The 23,261-nt window shown below is 43.4% G+C and overlaps 1 protein-coding gene across 4 annotated transcripts in view; it reads right to left on the reverse strand.

Moving 5' to 3' along the window:
- Positions 1-23,261, reverse strand: part of GAS6 (growth arrest specific 6) — a 157,149-nt gene that overhangs the window by 109,674 nt on the left and 24,214 nt on the right. For all 4 annotated transcript variants that reach the window (XM_075336420.1, XM_075336418.1, XM_075336421.1 and 1 more), the window contains 2 exons: positions 15,369-15,393; positions 12,635-12,697 (listed from right to left, as the gene is read on the reverse strand). In XM_075336420.1, the coding sequence (XP_075192535.1) occupies positions 12,635-12,697; positions 15,369-15,393 (88 nt within the window). The remainder of the gene's footprint in view (positions 1-12,634; positions 12,698-15,368; positions 15,394-23,261) is intronic.

The following is a 23,261-nucleotide window of genomic DNA, read 5'->3' on the forward strand; positions in this document are numbered from 1 at the left end:
TTGGGGCTCGAGCATCCGCGATACACGATTGAGTAATGAGGTCTCGAGTACCCCGTTGCTCATTCGAGTATCGAGCACGCTCGCTCATCACTAGTCTTTACCAAGAGGGCATGGCTCACAGGGTTGTAATGTAAAGCAACTATAATCCCGAGGGTCAGGTCCCCTCGGTGAAGACCATGTAAATTAACACTGAATACAAAGTTTCACACATTTAAGAATAAAAATAAAAAGCTGACCACTTGACACACTGATAGATACTCTAAGTAATATAAATAAAACATTCTAAGCTTTGTAAAAAAATATTTATATTTTTCTTTTTTGCTTTGTGTCACCATTTTCCGAAGCCCATGAAATTTATACATTTGTGGAGATATGTGAGGACTTGTTCATTGTGTGGTGAATAAAACATTTTATTGACACCAATTAGTAGTACAAAAAAATGTTTTCATTGTTTTTTTATTTTGTTTAGGTTGGTGAGGTGTTTAAAACTAAACCCACAATTTTGGCATTTCATATTTTTTCCCCTTTATGGTGCTTACTGCTCAGGTTATCCAATTTTGTATTTTGATAGATGGAACTTTACAGACGCAGTAATACCAAATATGTTTTTACATTTTTTTTTGTCTTTATTTTTAAACAGGGAAAAAGCAGGATTGATTTGAATGTTCATTAGGTATGTTACATTACATTTTAGTCTTCTTTAGGCCCCCTTCACACGTCCGTGTCTCCGGTACGTGTTTGGTACATTTCGTCACGTGCCAGAGACACGGGAACACGTAGACCCATTAAAATCAATGGGTCTGCGCACACGTGCGTGTTTTGCTATGGACCATGTGAAGCATACGTGTGCCCGTGTACTCCACACGTAGTCATGTCCGTTTTTCTCCGGCATCACGGGTGTCATACGGCCTGCACACAGACCGCACGGATGTGATCCGTGTGACACACACCGGAGAAAACACACGTGTTGGTAAAAAAAAAAAAAAAAAAAAATTCTAAACTCACCTGCCCCAGTGCTTCTGTCACTTGTTGCTTCCGACCCTCGCTCATTATGCTCATCGCATATTCACTCCACTGCGGGCGGAAGCAGGGTCAGAGACCGAAGATCAGAACCACGGACAGCGACGCCAGGGACAGGTGAGCAGGAAGTTCCCGTTCTCCGTGTTAGGCTATGTGCCCACGGGACTCTGTATCTGTGGATTTTTCTGCATCAAAATCCGCAGCTTTACCCCGGAATCCGCACCTTTTCATAGGTGCGGATTTTACGCGGATTTTGTTGCGGATTTTGCGATTTTTTTTTTAATTCAATTGAATAGGCAAAATCCGCACGAAAATCCGCAACAATAATTGACATGCTGCAGATTTGTCCGCACGAAAATCCGCACGATTTCCGCTGCGGAAAAATCCGCAGCGTGGGCACAGCATTTACCAAATGCCATAGAAATGGATGGGGAGTAGCTGTGCTGCAGATTTCTGGAAAATCCGCGGCTTTTCCGCGAGAAATCCGCGGCAAAATCCGCGCATTTTCCGCAGCGTGGGCACATAGCCTTATCACGGATAACACAGAGAACACACATTGTGCCATAAAACGGCACACGGAGGATAATACGCACCTTTGACACGTCCGTGGAAAACGTGCGTGATTTTCACGAACGTGTGAAGGAGCCCTTAGAGTATGTTCACAAGATCAGTGTTAGCAGCGTTTTGGCTGTGTCCAAAATGTTGCACTGTGCAGTACAAGTACACTGCATGGGATTTATAGAAATGCCATGCCCACTGTGCTTCTATACTATGCAGCGTGAGCTAACAAGCGCCACATCTTACATAGCTGCAGCATGTGAATTTATAGTTGTAGACAGGCGAGTGTTCTCAGCAGGAGAACACAACAAAAATCCGTTGCGTACAGAATCCTGATCGTGGGCACGGATACTGCGTTCTCCCAAGGAGAACACTAGCATCTATGCATGAAGAGTTACACTTCATATAGAACGCAGTATCTCCTGATCGTGGGAGCGTAGCCTTAGGGGGATTTAGTCCCTTTAGGGAATCTGAGCCTGTGTTCATTTTATTGCATGTACTATACACTGCAACACAAAGCTTCACAGATGTACCAAGATTGAAGTCATGGGGGTCATTAGCCAGAATGGTAAACCAATGGTACCATGTAACTACTCAATTTAAATGCCACTGTCTGACATTCAAAGTGGTATTTAAATTTTTAACAGCCTTTACACAAAGATAGCAACTACACCAATACACCTGCAATACAAAAATAGCATCCCCCGACAGGTTAAAATGCAGCAGCTGTCAGATGTAGATAACATGCGACACCCTGCTGCAGCAGCGTCGATTAGTGTTGGTGCAGACCATGGGCATTCAACCCCTTGGAATATGGGTGGGGAATCACTGGCTCACGGGTTGTGAACAATTACCTTTTCTCCAACCCCTGGGCAGGTTCCCCGGAGACCACAGTGCTCAGGCTACTAGCCCCTCCATTCTGCCAGCCGTGGTCCCTTTAAATACTCCTTACACTGCAAGCATGCGCACACAGGGTTCTATACTGAAAAGCGAGGCACATGCAATGAAGGATTACGTCCCGATGATGGCTAGTGCCAACATCAGAACGTAATTTGTGGGGAGAATCCATGTGCTTCAGTGACAGTACCACAGACGACTAGAGATGAGCGAACTGGCCGTGGTTCGGCTCGAGCTCTGTTCGCCGAACGGAGGTCTCGTTCGAGTTCGGTTCGTCGAACCGAACTCGAACCAATGGGCTATAATGGGAGGCAATCACAAACACATAAAAACGCATTATAAAAATGTACACATACAGTTAATAAACATTGCCATAACACTTACCGGTCCCCGCGATCCCTCCTGCACTCTGTCTCCTGCCGCTATTCCATCCGATGATCGCTGAATCCTCCCGGTGACCGGCAGTGCCAGCAGTGATGCAGGACCTATCGTGACGTCAAAAAAGCCATGTGACCAGTCACGTGGCTATTATCTCATTGGCTACAGACTGGTCACATGACTATGACGCGTCATGTAGGACCTGCGAGTGCATCTCTCCGGTACACGGTGCACATTTGTGTATCGCCATGTACCGGCGACATGCTGTAGCACACGGTCGACTCCCCGTTCCGATAGGGACCGGCTGACACAGCCGGTCATTAACGGAGATCACCATTGCCATAGCAACGCAGTTAGCGGTGACGTCACCGCTAACAGCGGCTCCGGGAATCACATGATCGGAGCCCTGTTGCTATGGTAACGCATCTGTCACCGCCAGCAGCACTGATCTCTCACTCCGTGAAGGCTGCACGCTGCTTTCCGTGCAGCCTTCACGGAGTGATTTCTGCACGGGAAGCAGCGTCTTCCCTCATGCAGCAGTGATGGATCAGAGCTGCATTTGTTGAACGAGAAAGACAGAAGACCATGGATCGTGGAGGGCTGACAGGGGGTAATAAAGATGGAGTCTCTAATGTGTCTGTGTATTTATTTCTATTAAAGGATTTTTTCTCTGTGTGGTGTCTTTTTTAACCCTTTATTGGAGATTCTTAATGGCCGGGTCAAACGTGCCTGACATTAAGAATCTCTGGCTTAATACTAGCTAGTAAAACAAAGCCAGTATTAACTCATGAATACCCAACAAGCCACCCGGCTCCAGGGCTGTTGGAAGAGTTGGATACAGCGCCAGATGATGGCGCTTCTATGAGAGCGCCATTTTCTGGGGCGGCTGCAGACAGCAATTCACAGCAGAGGCGCCCAGAAACCTCGGGCTAACCTGTGCTGCGGATTCCAATCCCCAGCTGCCTAGTTGTACCCGGCTGGACACAAAAATGGAGCGAAGCTCACGTCGTTTTTTTTTAATTATTTCATGAAATAAGTGAAATAATTAAAAAAAACGGGCTTCCCTATATTTTTGGTTCCCAGCCGGGTATAAATAGGCAACTGGGGGTTGGAGGCAGCCCGTGGCTGCCTGCTGTACCTGGCTAGCATACAAAAATATGGCGAAGCCCACGTCATTTTTTTGGTGGGCAAAAAAATTCTGCATACAGTCCTGGATGGAGTATGCTGAGCCTTGTAGTTCTGCAGCTGCTGTCTGCTCTTCTCCATACAGACAGACAGCAGCTGCAGAACTACAAGGCTCAGCATACTCCATCCTGGACTGTATGCAGAAGTTTTTTGCCCCCTGAAAAAATTATGTGGGCTTCACCATATTTTTGTATGCTAGCCAGGTACAGCAGGCAGGTACGGCTACCCCCAGTTGCCTATTTGTACCCGGCTGGGAACCAAAAATAAAAGGGAAGCCCTTTTTTTATTATTTCATGAATTTCATTAAATAATTAGAAAACAAAGGACGTAGGCTTCGCCCCATTTTTGTGTCCAGCCAGGTATAACTAGGCAGCTGGGGATTGGAATCCGCAGCACAGGTTGGCCTGAGCTTTCTGGGCCCCACTGCTGCGAATTGCAGTCTGCAGCCGCCTCAGAAAATGGCACTTTCATAGAAGCGCCATCTTCTGGCGCTGTATCCAACTCTTCCAGCACCTGCCTGCTATAATAAAAAATGCTTCCATGGATTTTACATTGCCAGTGAAGGTAACACCAAGCAGTGGGGGTTAGCAGCCAGTAGCTGCTTGGATTACCCTTAGCTAGCAATACAAAAAATGCAGCGGGAGCCCATATATATTTTTTTTAATTATTTATTTAAATAACTAAAAACAAAATGGGCTTCCCTGAATTTTGATTGCTGGACATCACAGTGCTGTAAAAATAAATCTTTAAAAAAAAAATGACGTAGCGCTCCGCGGTATTTTTGATTCTCAGTGCAGATAAAGCAGACAGCTATGGGTTGCCAGCCCCATCTGCCTGCCGTTACCTTGGTTGGCAATCAAAATACAGGGAAGCCCATTAATTTTTTCTACTTAAAAAATAGTTAAAAAAAAAAAATGACGTTGGGTCCCCCCATTTTTGATAGCCAGCTAGGGTAAAGCAGACGGCTGTAGCCTGAAAACCACAGCTGGCAGCTTTACCGTGGTTGGGGATCCAATGTGGAGGTCCCCCCAGGCTCTTTTTTTATAATTATTTTATAAATATTAATAATTACACAAAAAAAGTAGGGTCCCCCCCAAATTGGATCACCAGCCAAGGTAAAGCGGACAGCTGTGGTCTGGTATTCACAGGGTGGGAAGGTCCATAGTTATTGAGTCTTCACAGCCTAAAAATAACAGGCCGCAGGCACCCCAGACGTGGCGCATCCACTAGATGCGCCAATCCTGGCGCTTCACCCCAGCTCATCCCGTGCCCTGGTGCAGTGGCAAACGGGGTAATAAATCGGGTTGATACTAGCTGTAAGGTCACCTGACATCAAGCCCAGCAGTTTGTGATGTCATGGCGTCTATTAGATACCAAACATCATAAACTGTCAGTACTAACAAAAAAAAAAAAAAAAAAAAATCGACAAAAAGAAATTTATTTGAAAAAACAGTCCCCAAAACATTTCCTCTTTCACCAATTTATTGTAAGAAAAAAAATAAAGGGGTCCCACGACGACTCTGGACCATCTAGAATATGGGGGGGAGACACTCAGGGAACGTATCCCCCATTTTCTAGGAGTGCAGACCCTTCATGTGAGGAGTGTGGGTGCAATGAATCTGCACTCACTCTCCCCGGGTCCACAGTAGCAGAGTCCATGTCGTAATGGTTGCTACCAAAGCTGCAATGCCCTGCTCATGAGGTAAGGGCATGCCTAATCAGGAGAACTATTCTACATTTCCAAATATTGGTATTTGCTGATATTATTGCTATTCCACCTACTATATATTGGGGATAGGATCTTGGAGAGGGAAAACCCCTTTAAGTCCAGTTATCCAGCTGAATGAATACTTAACAACAGAGCTCGCTATTTAGATGTGTTTTCTTGTGGCGTATAACGGACTCTCATGTTTGGTAGTCATTCAGCAGGGCAACTATAAAAGCAAATCCCTCCATTTGGAAATGTAGTATAGCTCTCCTGATCAATTATGTTCCTTACCTCATGAGCAGGGCATTGCAGTAATAATAATAATTTATTCATTTATATAGCGTTATTAATTCCATAGCGCTGTAGGTCTTTGGAGTGTGGGAGGAAACCGGAGTACCCGGAGGAATCCCACGCAAACACGGGGAGAACATACAAACTCCTTGCAGATGGTGTCCTTGGTGAGAATTGAACCCAGGACCTCAGCGCTGCAAGACTGCAGTGCTAACCACTGAGCCACCGTGCCGCCCATTTAGCTTACAGATGCATAACCACCACTCACTGTCTGAGCTCAGGAAGCTGAGCTGACAGCCGCTCTGTGCATGCGGCAGCGTCTATTGTGAAGGAGAGGGCCGCGGGGGATCAACGCTGCACAGGTACCGTGGGACACCGGGGAACACCGGTGGGGTTATAGGGGGTGACCTGGCAGGGCCTGGGGAGGAGTTTTCTGTGTCATGGCACATGCGACAGAAATCAGAGGAGTAGGGTGAATGCGGCCGGCGCGCTGCTGTGTGCGCGGCCATCTTGGATTTCTGGGAGGGCATCAGGGGGGGCACTTTGGCGACACCGGGGGACCGGAGGGGACCGGGGAGGAGATTTATCATGTTTGTTCATGCCAGATGGGAGATAAATAATTTTTTACCGGCGCTGTCATTTACTGTAACGTGATCATCGGTGTACGGTGTATACCTGTGATCACGTGAGCGGGGACCGGAAAAACCGTCCTGAATCATGATCTCCAGGGTCTCAGCTAGCCCTGAAACCCCGGAGATTTTCTGATGCTGGGGGGCGGTATTCACTTATTTCTGCCTGCTGTTTATAAATGGCAGATCAGAATAAGGCTACATTAACACGACCGATCCATTTTTGCGGTCTGCAAAAAACAGTCCTTTTTTTCACGGGTGCATCCGTGTGGCATCCGTTTCCGTTCCGTAGACGGTCCGTATGTCATCTGTTTGTCATCCGTGTGCCTTCCATTTTTTTTGTCTACTGCAAAAAAACTGAAGGAGGGTAAATGCATAAATTTACCCAGGATCCATAGCTTCATCCTACATGAGGCGGTCACATGTTCACTCCAGTGCCATTTTCTACTGCTTTTCACAGCGTAGAGCGCTCTGGTGATTTTCTTGTGCTTGTGCACTTCATATCAGTCTTTTCTGTCATTATAATGGCAGAAAGACACAATGTCCCACTCTCCTGCATTTTGTAATTTTGCACCCTTTGGTGCCTTTCATGTGGCACTAAGGGGTGCTTCGCTTTGTATTTAGCCAAAAAATTGAAAAAAAAAATGACGTAGGGTTCCCCCTAGTTTTGTAGCCAGCTAGGGTAAAGCAGACGGCTGCAGCCTGCAGACCACAGCTGGCAGCCTCACCTTGGCTGGTAATCCAAAACTGAGGGCACCCCACGCTGTTATTTTAAATTAAATAAATAATTAAAAAAAAAAAACAACATGTAGGGGTCCCCCCAAAATTGGATCACCAGCCAAGGTAAAGCAGACAGCTGAGGTCTGATATTCTCAGACTAGGGAGGTCCATGGTTATTGGACTCTCCCCAGCCTAAAAATAGCAGGCCGCAGCCGCCACAGAAGTGGCGCATCCATTAGATGCGCCAATCCTGGTGCTTCGCCCCAGCTCATCCCGAGCCCTGGTGCGGTGGCAAACGGGGTAATATATGGGGTTAATACCAGATGTGTAATGTCACCTGGCATCAAGCCCTGGGGTTGGTGAGGTCAGGCGTCTATCAGATACCCGACATCACCAACCCAGTCAGTAATAAAAAAAAAAATAGACGACAAACACATTTTTATTTGAAAAAACACTCCCCAAAACATTGCCTCTTTAACCAATTTATTAGAAAGAAAAACAAATCCAGGTCTGGTGTAATCCAAGGGGTTGCCATGACGACCCACACTGTCCCAGTCAATGAAGAGCAGGATGTTCCCCATTGGCTGGGAGAGCAGTGCAGTGACCTGAGCTAACATCAATGGGTCAGCCCAGGTCACTGCAGGGCATGACAAGTGCTGCTGTCAGCGAGGTACATTACCTGCGCTGATCTCCTGCACTGCTGACAGCACCTGTCACTGAGTTCAATGACCGCCGCCTTCACAGCCAAGTATCGCGAGAGGCCCGTGACGTCACCGCTAGTCAGTCTCGGGTCGGAAGTGAGAGAAGGTGATGTGACAAGCGGCGGCCATGGAGGACAGTGACAGCGCTGAGGTCGGGATGGCGGGACTTCATCACCGCAGGTAAGCCGAGCGGGGCCATGTGTGGAGAGTGCAGTGTGTGTGTGTGTGTGTGTGTGTGTGTGTGTGTGTGTGTGTGTATGCGTGTATGTATGCGTGTATGTATGTATGTATGTATGTATGTATGTATGTATGTATGTATGTATGTATATATATATATGTGTGTGTGTGTGTGTGTGTGTGTGTGTGTGTGTGTGTGTGTACACGTACATGCCGCGTGCAGGAGGGGGCGGAGTGAGCTGAGCGGGGAAGTGTGGGCTTCCTGCACGTAACTAGGATAAACATCGGGTTACTAACCAAAGCGCTTTGCTTGGATACCCGATGTTTATCTTGGTTACCAGCTTCTGGCAGGCTGCCAGCGATGGCTCCTGCACACTGTAGCTGTAAAAAGCCCTGCTTTTTGCTGCTAGAACCGTTCTCGAACGTATCTAGAACTATCGAGCTTTTAGCAAAAAGCTCGAGTTCTAGTTCGATCTAGAACAGCCCCCAAAATCACTCGAACCGTGAACTGGAGAACCGCGCTCAACTCTACAGACGACAACAACAGTGTCAGCCTGAATGTCTCTTGTGATGTATATGCACCAACACCAGCGTCTCCTATGATGTATAGTCTGCAGCCCCAGCGTTTCCAATATGATGCACATGTCCCAGCATCTCCTGTAATACAGTATATCCCAAAAGTGAGTACACCCCTCCCATTTTTTTAATCATTTTCATTATAAATTTTCATGGGAAAACATTGAAGATATGACACTTTGATACAATGTAAACTAGTCAGTGTACAGCTTGTACAAGTGTAAATTTGGTGTGTCCTCTAAATGATTCAACACAAAGTCCTTCATGTCTAAACCACTGGCAACAAAAGGGGGAACACCCCTAAGTGAAAATGCAAAATTGTTTCCAAAGTGTCAATATTTTATGTGACCACCACTATTTTCAAGCACTGCCTTAGGCTGCTTTCACACATCCGTTTTTTTTGCTGTGCGGCACAATACGGCGCTCTGCAGAAAAAACGCAACGGTTGCGTTTTTTCCCGCATAGACTTGCATCAGCGCCGTATTGTGCCGCATGGCCTTGCGTTGGGTTTTTGCCGGATGCGGCATATTTAGCCCATGCAGCGACCGGATGGCATGTTGCCCGGCATGTTTTTTGGTGCGACGAAAAAAACGCATCGCGTCGGATGCGGCGCGATTCACGATGCAAGTCTATGGACACCGGATGCGGCATCCTGCGGCAAAAAACGCATCCGGCCACCGGATGCTGTTTTTTGCACTACGCATGCTCATTATCAAGCCGCATCCGTGAAAAACCGGACGGGCCGCATGGAAAAACTTATGCAATGATTCAGTTTTTTTCGCCGCATCCGTTGCATATGTTTTTGAGCCGGATTGTGCCGCTCAGCACAAACCGGATGTGTGAAAGTAGCATTACCTCCCTTGTGCATGGCATTCACGAGAGGTTCACAGGAGCCACTGGAATCCTCTTCCACTCCTCCATGACAACATGATGGAACTGGTGGACATTAGAGAAACTGCGCTCCTCTACCTTCTGTTTCAAGATGCCCCCAAAGGTTCTCAACAATATTTAGATCTGGAGACCTGCTTGGCCAGGTCCAGCTACCTTACCCTCAGTTTCTTTAGCAACGCAGTGGTCATCTTGGAGATGTGTTTTGGGTTGTTCTGTTAGAATACTGACCTGCGGCCCAGTTTGTGAAGGGAAGGGGGGGGGGAATCATGCTCAGCTTCAGTTTGTTATAGTACATGTACATCAATGAACTGTAGCTCCCCACAGTCGGCAAGACTCATGCAGCCCCAAACCATGACACTCCCATCATCATGCTTGACTGTAGGCAACCACACTTGTCTCTGTGCTCCTCACCTGGTTGCCACCACACATTTGACACCAAGTGAAACAAATAACTTTATCTTGGTCTCATCAAACCACAGGACATGGTTCCAGTAATCCATGTGCTTTGTCTACTTGCCTTCAGCAAAATGTTTGAGGGCTTTTTTGTGCAACATCTTTACAAGAGGCTTTATGGGACAACAGCCATGCAGACAAATTTGATCCAGTGTGGAGAGCATGGTCTGAGCACTGACAGGCTGACCCCCCGGCCCTTTACTTCTCCAGCAATGTTGGCAGCACTCATACATCTATTTTGAAAAGACAACCTCTGGATAGGATGCTGAGCACGTGTACTCATCTTCTTTGGTCAACCATTGCAAGGCCTGTTCTGAGTGGAACCTGTCTTGTAAAACAGCTGTATGACCACCGTGCTGCAGCTCAGTTTCAAGGTGTTGGCAATCTTCTTATAGCCTAGGTCATCTTTATGTAGAGCAACAATTTTTTTTTTCCAGATCCTCTGAAAGTTCAACATGGCACCTCATGGCAAAGAATTCTCGGTGACCAGTATGAGAGGCTGAGGTAAAAATCCCCTAGGAGGGTAAAGTAGAGAAGGGGAGAAAAAAAAACCCTAAAGCTCTGGTCTCAGCGTAGTGATTCATTCCCAGGGAAGTGCACTGATGCATTCTTATACTCTCACCTTGTTGGAGACCGAGTGTTGGAGGCTGATCGAGGTCCATTTCTCTACAAACAGTATAGAAACTGTGGGCGAAGACACCAAATTTACCACACCTGCTGCCAATTCACACTTGAGGTCTGTTGTAAATGAGTCACTTGACACTGGAGAGGGAAAATGGCTAATTGGGCCATTTTCACTTAGTGGTGTACTCAATTTTGTTGCCAGCAGTTTTGGCATTAATGGCTATGTGTTGAGTTATTTAGTGGGCACACAAAATTTCCAATGTTATATAAGCAGTGACCACTTTACCTGGAATCATCAAAGTGTCATATCTTCAGTGTTGTCCCATGAAACGATATATTAAAACAGTTACAAAACTGTAAGAGGTGTACTCACTTTTGTGATATATTGTATATATGATGCAGCCCCAGCATTTACTGTGATGCATATGCCACAGTGCCTCCTGTAATGTATATGCTCCAGACACAGTGTCTCCTATATGATTTATAAGCTGCAGCCCCAGCATAACCAATGTGACGTATATGTTACAGCACAAGCGTTACAAACTGACACTTGGCTGAAACTGAACAGAATTTGAGCAGAGTTTAATTATCATATCCGATCCGATTCTTTCATAGGAGCACAGCCTTATTGTCATTTCTGGTGAACTTGCAGCAGAATGTTTAGGTCTCACTCTAGTTCATAGAATCTTATGTGCACTAACCTATCTACTATCTCAGTAATGGCAAAAATCTATTTTCAGCAAAGACAGATTTAGGCTGTAGTTTAAAAATATTGAGAATACAAGATCAATACAGTAGGAGAAAGAAGCCAATTTCTCCGAGAATGTATTACAAAGTTTCTTCTTTCTATACCTACTACTGATTTATAAAATAAAAATTAAAACAATAGTTACTCTAACTTTCATCCATCAAGTGTAACCACAAGATAACTTTGGTGCCAAACTTGTGAAATCTATAAAAAACTGTTGAAATTACCATGATCAATAAATAAAACAAGCCATTTAAAGGAGCTATCAGCCAGAAGGATCCCCATCTGCTCTATTGGGGTATCTCCCCCAGTGTGTAGGGCATAGTGCAAACATCATTAGGTTATCATGGCTACACAACCCCTGTAAAGACTTTGTCAGGCTGAATGTGATTTTCCTTACATTCCGTTTAGAAGAGGAACTTGTAGAAAGAGTATGTTTCTCTTTTAGCGAGAATGTTGATCTCGTCAGGTGCAGCCTCTCTGCAGTCAACAAGTGCCGATTGGAAGTCTTATCTTGCAGCTGTGAAGCGAGTTTCGGGGAAGGAGGAAGGAACTGGTGAATCAGTGTGGAATGTGAGATATTTGCTGAATGAGCTTTTACAAGTGAAATATTGAGCACATTCCAATATCAACAGAATACCTGATAAAAGTGAGAGTCCGCTAATACCAACAATTACATAAAGTAGTTTTGATTTGCTATCTTAGTATTCCAGAGTGTGCCTTCTGGATCAACTCAGGTTTCATAGCAAGTTATATGCCTGAGGCTCCAATAAAAACACTTATTCATAATGACGTTTCTTCTAACTTTGTTTTGTCAGCGTTTGGCCAGTATTTCAACATCCACAAAGATCCTAGATGCTTAACAACAGGAAGAACTGCCTCAAAATTGCAACAACAGCACGGAAATACAAACGTACTGGATTCACAGCAAACTGCCCCAAAAATAGTTCTTTATTCAAGACGGTCATTCATAAACCGATTGTAAATTATGCAAAACAAGGGAGAAGCTTTCTATGAAGCTATAATTTAGCAATACTACATTAAAAAAAAAAAGAATATATTGTTTAAAAATACTTACTGTGAATACATGTAGAGAGGTCTGGATCTTTCCGGTCTAGAAATGAATATTTCCGAATGCATTCTAGAAAAGAGAGGTTTCAAATTATGAAGTTAATTTTATTTGGTAATTTAACAAGATTGTCCAAAACTTAGATAATGATGACATATGGGATGTGTCATTAATATCAAATCTGTGGGAGTCTGACGTCCCCTCCAGATATTTTCAGGTCCCACGGTGGCTAGCAATAAACAAGGCGTGTATGAGCGGGAGCACCATAGCTGTATTTGTTGTGTAGTGGCCGATCTCCGGTACTGCAGCTTAGCTGTTACTTCAATGGCAGCTCAGCTGCAGTACCCGTGAACAGCTACTACACTGTGATGTCCCAGCTTTATAGGTTAAATCATTTTATGAAATAGGACATTTACAGACTTGGCAATACCAAATATATTTATTTTTTTTAACATTTATTTTTAATGTGGAGAGTATGATTAACATTTTTAAGCTTTTCTATTTTTTTAAGGCCAGGATCAGATAAGCATATAAATCAAATGAGTGCAATGTTATCCAATGAGACAAAGCAGATTTGCAATTTTTTTTTCTCATGCCGAATCAGCAGGAGAGAAAAATCGCTGCATGCCGTCATTAGCACCATATCTTGGCTCATGTGCACCCATACAAGTCTATAGGTGCGAGTAGAACATCAGACTGCACTGATGTAATCCAAGGGCAGTCTGATATACGCAGAGACAGGCAATAGAGAAGGTGGAGAGATTAATCTCTTCTCCTCACCAGTACACAGATTCTCGCATGTGAGAGAATCGGAATACAGTAAATGACACTTGGCTCACGCTCGCAGCAGTTTGAGCTGAGTGTCATTAGTATATAGCATCCAATCATATATGCTTGTCCGACCCAGCTCTCTTTGGATTTAAACCTGCGATCATCTGATCTCTTGGTTTACACAGTGCAATACAACAATTTGTGACTGAGCTTCATATTAGTACCCAGATGTCAACCATGGGGGTCTTCAGTTGGCAACCCATTGGCTTAACCCTTGACTGCATATCTTAAATGCCACTCTCCAAGACTGAGATTAGCTTATATGCCATATACTTGTCCACAGATGTGCAAAATTCCAATTTCTTGAAAACTAGTTGTGTCAGAGAAGGAAAAACTGTCAATTTGACAAAAAGCAAAAACTGTTAAGTGTGAGTTCAGCGAAGGCAAAATACTCAAATAGTGGCCAGAATACAAAGCTGGCAAAACTGTATAGAAAACTTTTTTGAGCCCCTATGGTCAATCTTTGTGGAGATAGACATACATTTTCACTTGCATTGGTATGTAAAACGTAATTTTATGTCAAAGGGAGCCAGCTAAGTTCCAAAATGATATTAACCTGCAGATATAGGGTTAATCTGCTGGTTAACAGTATTCTAAGGCTATGTGCGCACGGTGCGTTTTTTGCTGTGTTTTTGTGCGGTTTTTTGGTGTGCGTTTTTGGTCTTAAAACTGCATGACTTTGCTTCCCCAGCAAAGTCTGAGTTTAATTTTTGCTATCTGCACAGTGCAGTTTTGTTTTGGGTGCGTTTTTGTGGTGACCACAAAGATGCAACATGTCAATTCTTTCTGCGTTTTTGCCAGCATTTTTCACCCATTCAATGATGTGGAAAAAACGCAGCAAAACTGCGGTAAAACATGCAAAAATGCATGCTTTTTTTATGCATTTTTTTACTGCGGGTGCGTGTTTGTGCTTTTTTTAGCGGCCAAAAACGCTGCATCTTTGTGGTCACAAAAAAAGGCAACGTGTGCACATAGCCTAAAGCTGCCTGGCTGCTCCACTGCAAGTTCAGCCACTTGGAGGAAATTAACCCAATTTCTCCCAGCAGCCTCAAGTTTTCAGTCACATAGGCATGGCCGGTGTGGATAAAGTCATCGCACAGTACATGGTGAGCGGCTGCTGTAACCACGCAACAGCAATGACCAACTGCTGCCTAAGGCCCTGTGCGCACTAGAAAATTGAATTTTCTTAAAAAAATTCTGCAGGCTCTGAAAATTACCGCACCCATTGAAAAAAACGCAGAAAACCGCACGCGGTTTTACCGCGGTTTGACGTGGTCTTACCGCGGTTTTGCTGCAAATTTTCGCAGGTTGTTCCCTCCGATTTTTGACCATTATCTATGGCAAAAACCGCAGGTACCTGCGGAAAAGAAGTGACATGCAATTCATTTTGCTGTGGGAGTCCCGCAGCAAAACTTGTAGCTGTCAAAAATCAGCCTAATGCGCACAGCATTTTTTTTTTGCCCATAGGTTTTGCTGGTGAATCACTGCAGAAAGGTTATCAACATTTTCTGCAGCGAAACATGCAGCAAATCCACGGGAAATCCGCAGTAAAATCCGCCTAGTGCGCACAGAGCCTTAGTGTATCAGGTTTGTAAGATGCAAATGTAGTATTGTACGCTTTGATACATTAGAAATATGCCAATGACCCTAAAGACTACACTACCTTTGTATAGGTGAACATTTTAATATGGTTACCTTTCAATACCAACAGTACCCCACCACATCTCTACAGCAATAATCATGCATAGAATCGTAATACCCAAGGAGGTCTTTTTTTACATCCTGTTAACCATCTTGTCATAAACTAGAAGCAGTTTCCAATCACAGTGAAACATAAGAAGATGCATCTATTTCTCATTTCACAGCCTGAAAATAATCAATAATTATCCAATTATGGAAAACTGACACTTACCTAGATATTTGGGATAAAAAAATTCCTGCAAAAAAACAAAGAATTTATGAATTTAATCATGTATAAAATAAACAGCAGAAAAAATAGTGCCTTGATAATAACATCAGCATTCAGATAATGTTATATGATAATCATGGCAAAGCTTTATAGCACTAACTCATGACTGTTCCCCCTTGATGAAAACAAGCTTAGCCATCTTCTAACGTTTGATAGATTTTTTTTTTCATTAGAAGTCTTAAACAAATTTTGTAGCCAAGAATCCAACATAACCAATTTGTCCTACTATTTTCAGAATACATACAACCGCAGTATGAACCTAAATGCCTTACATTTACTACAGAACAGGAGCTATGTAGAGCACTTTTCCCTAACATTGTGATGAGCCCAATTCACTGCAAATATTATAAGACCTTTCTGTATAATCATGTGCTCTATTTCTATGTGTGTTTTTTGTAACCTCCTGTGAAATTGTCCCATTATTCAAAGAAAGAACTTTTAATAACATTATTGATGTAGATTATTTCTGTATGTTTTGTCCAATGACTTCCATTTATTATGTATAGTGTATGTATTAGTGATAAGTGAGAACAAAAATGCTCGGATGCTCGAATCAAGCAAAATCGGACCCTTGACGGGCTCGGAAGTCAATGGTAAATTCAAGCATTTTTCCAGAAAACCTTAGCAGAATGGCTGTGGAAAAATCACTTAAATGGATGGAAACTGTGCTCAAATGGAATAGGAAGAGCACAGGGAAGGCGCATTTTTGACTCCCAGGTTGCTGCTGGGCACTAAAATAATAAAAAGGAAAAAAAAAAAGGACATGTCATTCACCCCATTTTCAATAACTGACCAGGGTAAAGCAGACAGCTGCAGGCTGATATCATCAGGCTAAGAAGGCCCATGGTTATTTGGCCCTTCCCAGCCTAAAAATATCAGCCCACAGCCACCACAGAATTGGCACATCACATTAGATGCATCAATTCTGAAGCTTTGCCTGGCTCTTCCCGATTGCACTGGTGCGGTGGAAATCGGTGTAATATTTTTGGGGGTTGATGTCAGTTGTGTAGCATCAGCTGGCATCAATCCCATGGATCACTAATGGAGAGGCATCTATCAGACTCCCCCATTACTAACCCAGTCGTTGAAAACAAACAAAAACCAAGAACAAGCACAGACAGGAAAAAAAATAGTTTACTTGCATTTGAATACTCACTCACACTATCACTCATTCACCAATTTATTATCAAAATGTTTCCATGAAGTTCTGTTGTAGTTCATGTTTCCCAAATGCTACTCTGACGACTGTGAGTAGCAGTAAAGTACAACTATTCACCAGCAACGGGTATTGATGAACACACTCATCAGAGCCGCTGGCTTAACGCTTCACCCAGCAAGACCCGACAATGCTGAACAGATTTGTCATCACTACCCGTAGCCTATAAATAGCTGTACTTTACTGCTTTTCAGTCGTGGGAATATTTTTATTAAAAAAATTGGTGAACGAGGGATAGTTTTTTGATGTGTGAGTGTTTAAGATTACTGGGTTAGTGAAGGGGGGCGGGGTGCCTGATAGATGCCTCTCCATTACTAACACCAAGGCTTGATGTTAGCTGACATTAAATAGCTGACATCTACCACCAAAAATATTAGCCAGATTGCCCCCACTTTAGGGCAATTGGGAAGAGACAGGCAAAAAGCTAGAATTGGTGCATCTAATGGATGCGAAAATTCTGGGATGGCTATGGGCTTTTCTTTTATGGCTGGCAGGAGCCAATAACCATGGACCTTCCCAGTCTGGTCATACCATCCTGCAGCTCCCTGTTTTACCTTGGTTGATTATCAAAAATAGGGGGGACCTCCACATTGTTTTTTTATTTATTAAGTTAAAGGCTAAAAATATCCTTTAGTGACACATAATAGGCACTAAAGGGTGCAAGTGTACAAACACTGCTATAATCGAAGGTCTCCCTCCTAGATCAACTCTCCCTGAACTGCTCCAGAGAGCAGTGTGCCGAATATTTCGCCCCCGGGTGTCATACAAGATCTGACAACGCCAGTCAATCCCAGTAATGTCAGTAGCCAACATGGCTACGACATTACCGTGTATGACAGGCAATCCCTGCATGTTTATTGGCTGTCTAACAGTCATGAAACATGTGGGACAGGGACTCCAACGAGTAACGAGAGTGCCAGAGAGCCCCAATGGTCAATCCAGTGCCGAGCACACTCGCTCATCACTACTACTTTTAGAATTGGATCAAGTAGATACTCTACTAGAAAAAAAATAAAATCGATGTACAATTATCAAACACCGCAAGTACAATATTCTCATGTCTTTAATTCTTAGGGGGTGCAGCTTATACCCTGTACATACTGGCTTACACTACAACCCAAAATAAAAACTTTCTTGGCAACATCTTCCTAAATTTCATGTATAAACACAATACAAAGGCCTTGAGTGCATCACCTGTACAAAAGGATGGCGGCGAAAAAAAAGTGTGTATGACAATAGCCTTCTGTTCCCCAAACACACCAAGTTTATTTTTTTTTTACTCAAAGGATGCAAAAGAAAAAGTGGAAGCAGAAAGCAAGCAAAGCAGCATATTGCATTGAAAGCACAGATCTCCATTTGCCTCTTTTCTAATTCGCCATTCCTGAAGAATACTAAAGAAATCTGCTGGACAGCAGTTAAAACATCTGTTCTTAGAAAACTAAACTGCAAGTTTAATTACTCAGAGGTGGAATTAGTGCTTGGAGCCTGTAAGTTGCCGGTAGTCGAGCTGTCCTATATTACAAACTTCTCCAGCCTGTGGCCAACTACCCAGACACAAAATATATTTTTTATAACATGGGCTCTAGAGCTCTCCAAGCCACTGCATGTGCAGTGTTAGACCCTAAAGCAGATCAATAGTGTCTCTGGAAATACTGCACAAATCAATAATACAAGATCTGTAATTCAGACGATACTAGGCATTCTTTACCTTAGCTCATATGAAGAAAAAATATTGTATTGAACAGTGAGATTAAATTATCCTACTAGTTTTCCTGCTGTACTGTATCATCACTACATTGAAAATGTGAACAAAACAATTCACAATACATCCAAGGGCTTTACTGAAGAAAAAATCCACCACTTGCACAATTTTAGGACATGAGCAGTGATAAAAGCTGCTGTATGAAGAGTGACAGCTGGTTTGTAATTGTGAAATCTGGAGTAAAAGACTGTAGGAGCCTTCATCTGAGGCCGTCCATAGCATCTCTTTTACTGTTACTGGAGGGCATTGAACTCTGCTCTACTTCTGCACGCACAGGACTTGCATAATATTTCTGGTTAATAGCAGAAAATCAATAGGCTTTTCCCTTTCAGTAATTAGTTCCATTAGCAGATGTATTTACTAGAGAAATGAAAATGAAAAACTACTTTGCAGAAATGCTTATGAAAGGTAAAGCAAAACATGAAGGGCATTAAAGGGACATTCCAACCTGCAGTAAGATTACAGAAAATGATAGACTTTCATTTTCATATCCTCTCTAAAAATGTATTTTCAGAGAAAAAAAAAAGATTTTTAGTGATTTTCTTGAAGGTATTCGAAAAATCCCAATGCTTAGTTTTATCCCAGTGGTCGGACACTAAGGGTCCCGTCACACGTATCGACGCACCAACGATCCCACAAGCGATCGGACCTGGCAGGGATCGTTGGTGCGTCGCTACATGGTCGCTGGTGAGCTGTCAATCAGGCAGATCTCCACAGCAACCAGCGACTCGTGTAACGATGCTGCGCATGGTAACCAGGGTAAATATCGGGTAACCAAGCAAAGCGCTTTGCTTAATTACCCGATATTTACCGTGGTTACCAGCGTACACCGCTTACACAGAGGCGGTGCTCGTTGGTCTCCCGCAGTCAAACACACCGATGAGTGCTACACGACGACCAAAAAAATGAACCAAAACAGTGTGTAACGATCAGCGATTTCACAGCAGGGGCCAGGTCGCTGCTTAGTGTCACACACCGTGAGATCGCTGATGAGATCACTGGTACATCACAAAACCTGTGACTCAGCAGCGATCTCGCTATGTGAGAAGTACCCCTAACTAATCAGTCAGTTATCATTTATCCCAGTGGATAGGTGATAACTGATTTTCACCAGACAACCATTAACGACCGGACATTTTTTTATTTTTTTTTCATTTTTGCTTCTTTTCAGCACTCTTTTTTTTATTTTTACACAGATGTGGCTGCACGATACTTTATGCGGCAAGACAAATTCTACCACTGTTTTGAGGTACATTTAAAAGTACCGTGTAACTTAAATAATTATTTTTGTGATACAAAAGAAGAAAAATAAGCAATTTTTTTGTTCAGTTTGTTGAGTTCAGTTTGTTGAGGAGTAATAATAATATTTATTCAGTTCTATATTGCCATTAATTCAATATCGCTTTCCATACATCAGAAACACTTTCCCCATTTGAGCTCACAATCTAAATTCTCCTTTCAGTATGTATTTGGAGAGTGGGAGGAAACCGGAGAACCCGGAGGAAACCCACACAAACACAGGGAGAACATACAAACTCCTTGCAGATGTTGTCCTTGGCAGGACCCCAGCGCTGCAAAGCAACAGTGCTATAACAGTTATAGATAGAAAAATGAAAAACAAATCGTAGTAATGTAGGGCACAATTCAGCCTTCATTTAATAGCTGCTCAGCTTCAGACATCTTCATAGTTGCTTATGCAGAGCGCAGTAATCAAGATGGGTTTGTCATCAGCTACTGCACTCTGCATAGGCAGTGACCGAGATTAAAAAGTTCACCTCATTAGCTGCTCTGCCTCATATCTCGGTCACTGCCAACGTTGAGAGCAGCAGCACGTGACAACTCATCTCTACTCAATGAATGACTAAGAAGGATCGGTGCTTGCTTGCTATTCCCGCTCATTTGAAAGTAAGATGATTGGATGGGGGGGATTTTGCCCCATAGACTTCTGTGCATGGTGCACCTGCCTCGCTTCATCTCATCCTATGCTAGTGCGACTCCTTTCTATTGAACAAGTGAAGATTATTTATGTTCACTCCCACATTCACAATGATTAGAACACAATATACAACAGTAAAGCAAAACCCCTAACGATAGGTAAGTGAAAGACAAAATCCCTTACAACAGCATTACACATCATCAACATAACATTAATTAAATATGATAGCTATCTAACCCTAAAGTGTGCTACAGATTACACTTACTGAGAGTAGCAATCATAGTGTTCACCAATATTAAAGTAGCCCCTGACTGAGCCTACTGTATAATCTTGGCTGATATGGACACAGAATGGTTCATCATTTCTTACCATAAAATGAAGAAGAAACATTAGATGCTAATTCTTTATGTCCACCAATGTAATGGAGGAGGTCTACACTTCCCATCTGTGCACCCTTTGAATCCGCCTGTGGATTGGTGATACTTTTTGCAGACTTATATATATGACCTTTTAACTAACTAAACATTTATAATATAACACGCTTTTTTAGTATTTTATACTCTTATCGTCGTAAAAAAACAAGCCTATTAAGCCATTTGCAGAAATCCTGTATCAATATAACCAACATGGCAATTTTTTTGCAGTTCTTTCCCATTTATGAAGTATACAGTAATCACATTAGTATTTTAGTATTTTCCTCAGATATTGGAAACAATTTGGTAAATGTAATGAAAATACCTAAACGTGTGTAACCTTACGTGCACTCGTTGAGTATTTGGTGAGTATTTTACCAACAGTATTTGTAAGCCAAAACCTGGTGAAGTATTTTGCTGCATTTTTTACCCACTCCTGGTTTTGGCTTCTCAATGTGTGCACGTGGCCTAAGGGGTACTTCACACAGCAGCGATCTCAGTAGCGATCTCGCTGTGAGTCACGTTTTTTGTGACCTCATTAGCGATCTCGCTGTTTGTGACACTGAGCAGCGATCTGGCCCCTGCTGTGAGATCGCTGCTCGTTACACACAGCCCTGGTTCGTTTTTTTATTGTTGCTCTCCCGCTGATAAGCACACATCGCTGTGTGTGACAGCGAGAGAGCAACAATCCTGAATGTGCAGAGAGCAGGAGCCGGCGTCTGACAGCCTGCGGTAAGCTGTAACTAAGGTAAACATCGGGTAACCAAGGTGGTTACCCGATATTTACCTTCGTTACCAGCCTCCGCAGCTCTCACGCTGCCAGTGCCGGCTCCTGCTCCCTGCACACGCTAAGCTAAGCGGTGTGCGCTGGTAACTAAGGTAAACATCGGGTAACCATACCCGATGTTTACCTTAGCTACCAGTGTCCTCAGATTCCAGACGCCGGCTCCGTGCAAGCGCAGCGTCGCTTGCACGTCGCTGCTGGCTGGGGGCTGGTCACTGGTCGCTGGTGAGATCTGCCTGTTTGACAGCTCACCAGCGACCATGTAGCGACGCAGCAGCGATCCTGACCAGGTCAGATCGCTGGTGGGATCGCTGCTGCGTCGCTAAAGTGTGAAAGTACCCTAATAGAATGCCATGCAATTTTCACCATTTAGAAATACAAGCTCTCTAATTGGATTCTTAACTGCATGTAAATATATGTTAAAGTAATGACAGTAATAGAGGTGAAACATGCCATTAGGCTTATGATGTGTAAATCGAGGTTTGCCCATGTAAAGAGAGCTTATAGAGCAGGGTGTGTGGCTTCACCTTACAAAGCTGTAATTACCAGGAAAAGGTTATACACATGAGCCAGAGAGGGAAAATAAAAGGTTATCAAATCAATAGTCTACGAAGGTGTCCTCTAGTTCTAATGAAAAACACAGCACTAAAATTGGTCAAACATTTTAGATCTGAGACATCACTTCCATTTTTAATAGACTTTTCCCCCAGTTTAAAAAAAATAAAATAATTTTTATGAGGCTCGAGAAGCTTGAGCAGGTTGCTATGATTCACATTTAAATGATAATGCTACAGTATTTCTGTTATACTATAGGAATATAAAAAATATTAGTTTTAAATAGTGATGAGCGAGCACTAAAATGCTCGAGTGCTTGGTACTTGAATTGAGCAGGTCAGGCGGCTCGATACGAATAACAAATATAATGGAAATCAATGGAGAATTCGAGCACTTTTCCAGAAGACCCCCGCCCAGGAGGGCTGAGGAGGAAACTCGCTGAAATGGATGGACACATGGCACAAATGGAATGGGAAAAGCATGGGGAAGACACCTGGACGCATCTGTTACTCTCAGTTCACTGCTGGGAACTAAAATAATTAAAAAAAATGACGTTGGGTCCCAACCATTTTTGATAACCAGCCAAGGAAAAGCAGACAGCGAGGGGGAAGGGGGTGCTGATATTATCTGGCTGTGAAAATCCATGGATATTGGCCCCTTCCCAGCCTAAATATACCATCCCGCAGCCGCCTCAGAAGTGGTGCATTCCATAAGATGCACCAATTCTGGAACTTTGCCCTTTTCTTCCCGAATGCCCTAGTGCAGTGTCAATCGGGGTAACATTTTTGGGGGTTCACGTCAGCTGTGTAATTTCAGATGTCATCAAGCTGTTAGTAATGGAGAGGCCGGATAATACCAACCCTCAGCTGTCTGCTTTACCTTGGCTGGTTATCAAATTTGGAAAAGGGGGGGCTATTTTTTTACATTATTTATTTCATATCCACATTTGTTAGCAAGGCAATTGTCCTGCTCTCAGCCCTATTTTGCTTCCTTTTGCATCCCCTTAGCACTTGCAATGACCATTTTAGGAGGGATCACACATAATTAAAAAAAAATATTTAATTCATTAAGTTATGCAAGGCTAAAAACACCTTTTTAGTGCCACATGAAAGGCACAAAAGGGTGGAAGTGTAAGATCCTTCTCTAATCTTAGGCTGTGTCCGCACTTTG

Source organism: Anomaloglossus baeobatrachus, chromosome 2, assembly GCF_048569485.1.
Source record: "Anomaloglossus baeobatrachus isolate aAnoBae1 chromosome 2, aAnoBae1.hap1, whole genome shotgun sequence".
NCBI classification, from domain to species: domain Eukaryota; kingdom Metazoa; phylum Chordata; class Amphibia; order Anura; family Aromobatidae; genus Anomaloglossus; species Anomaloglossus baeobatrachus.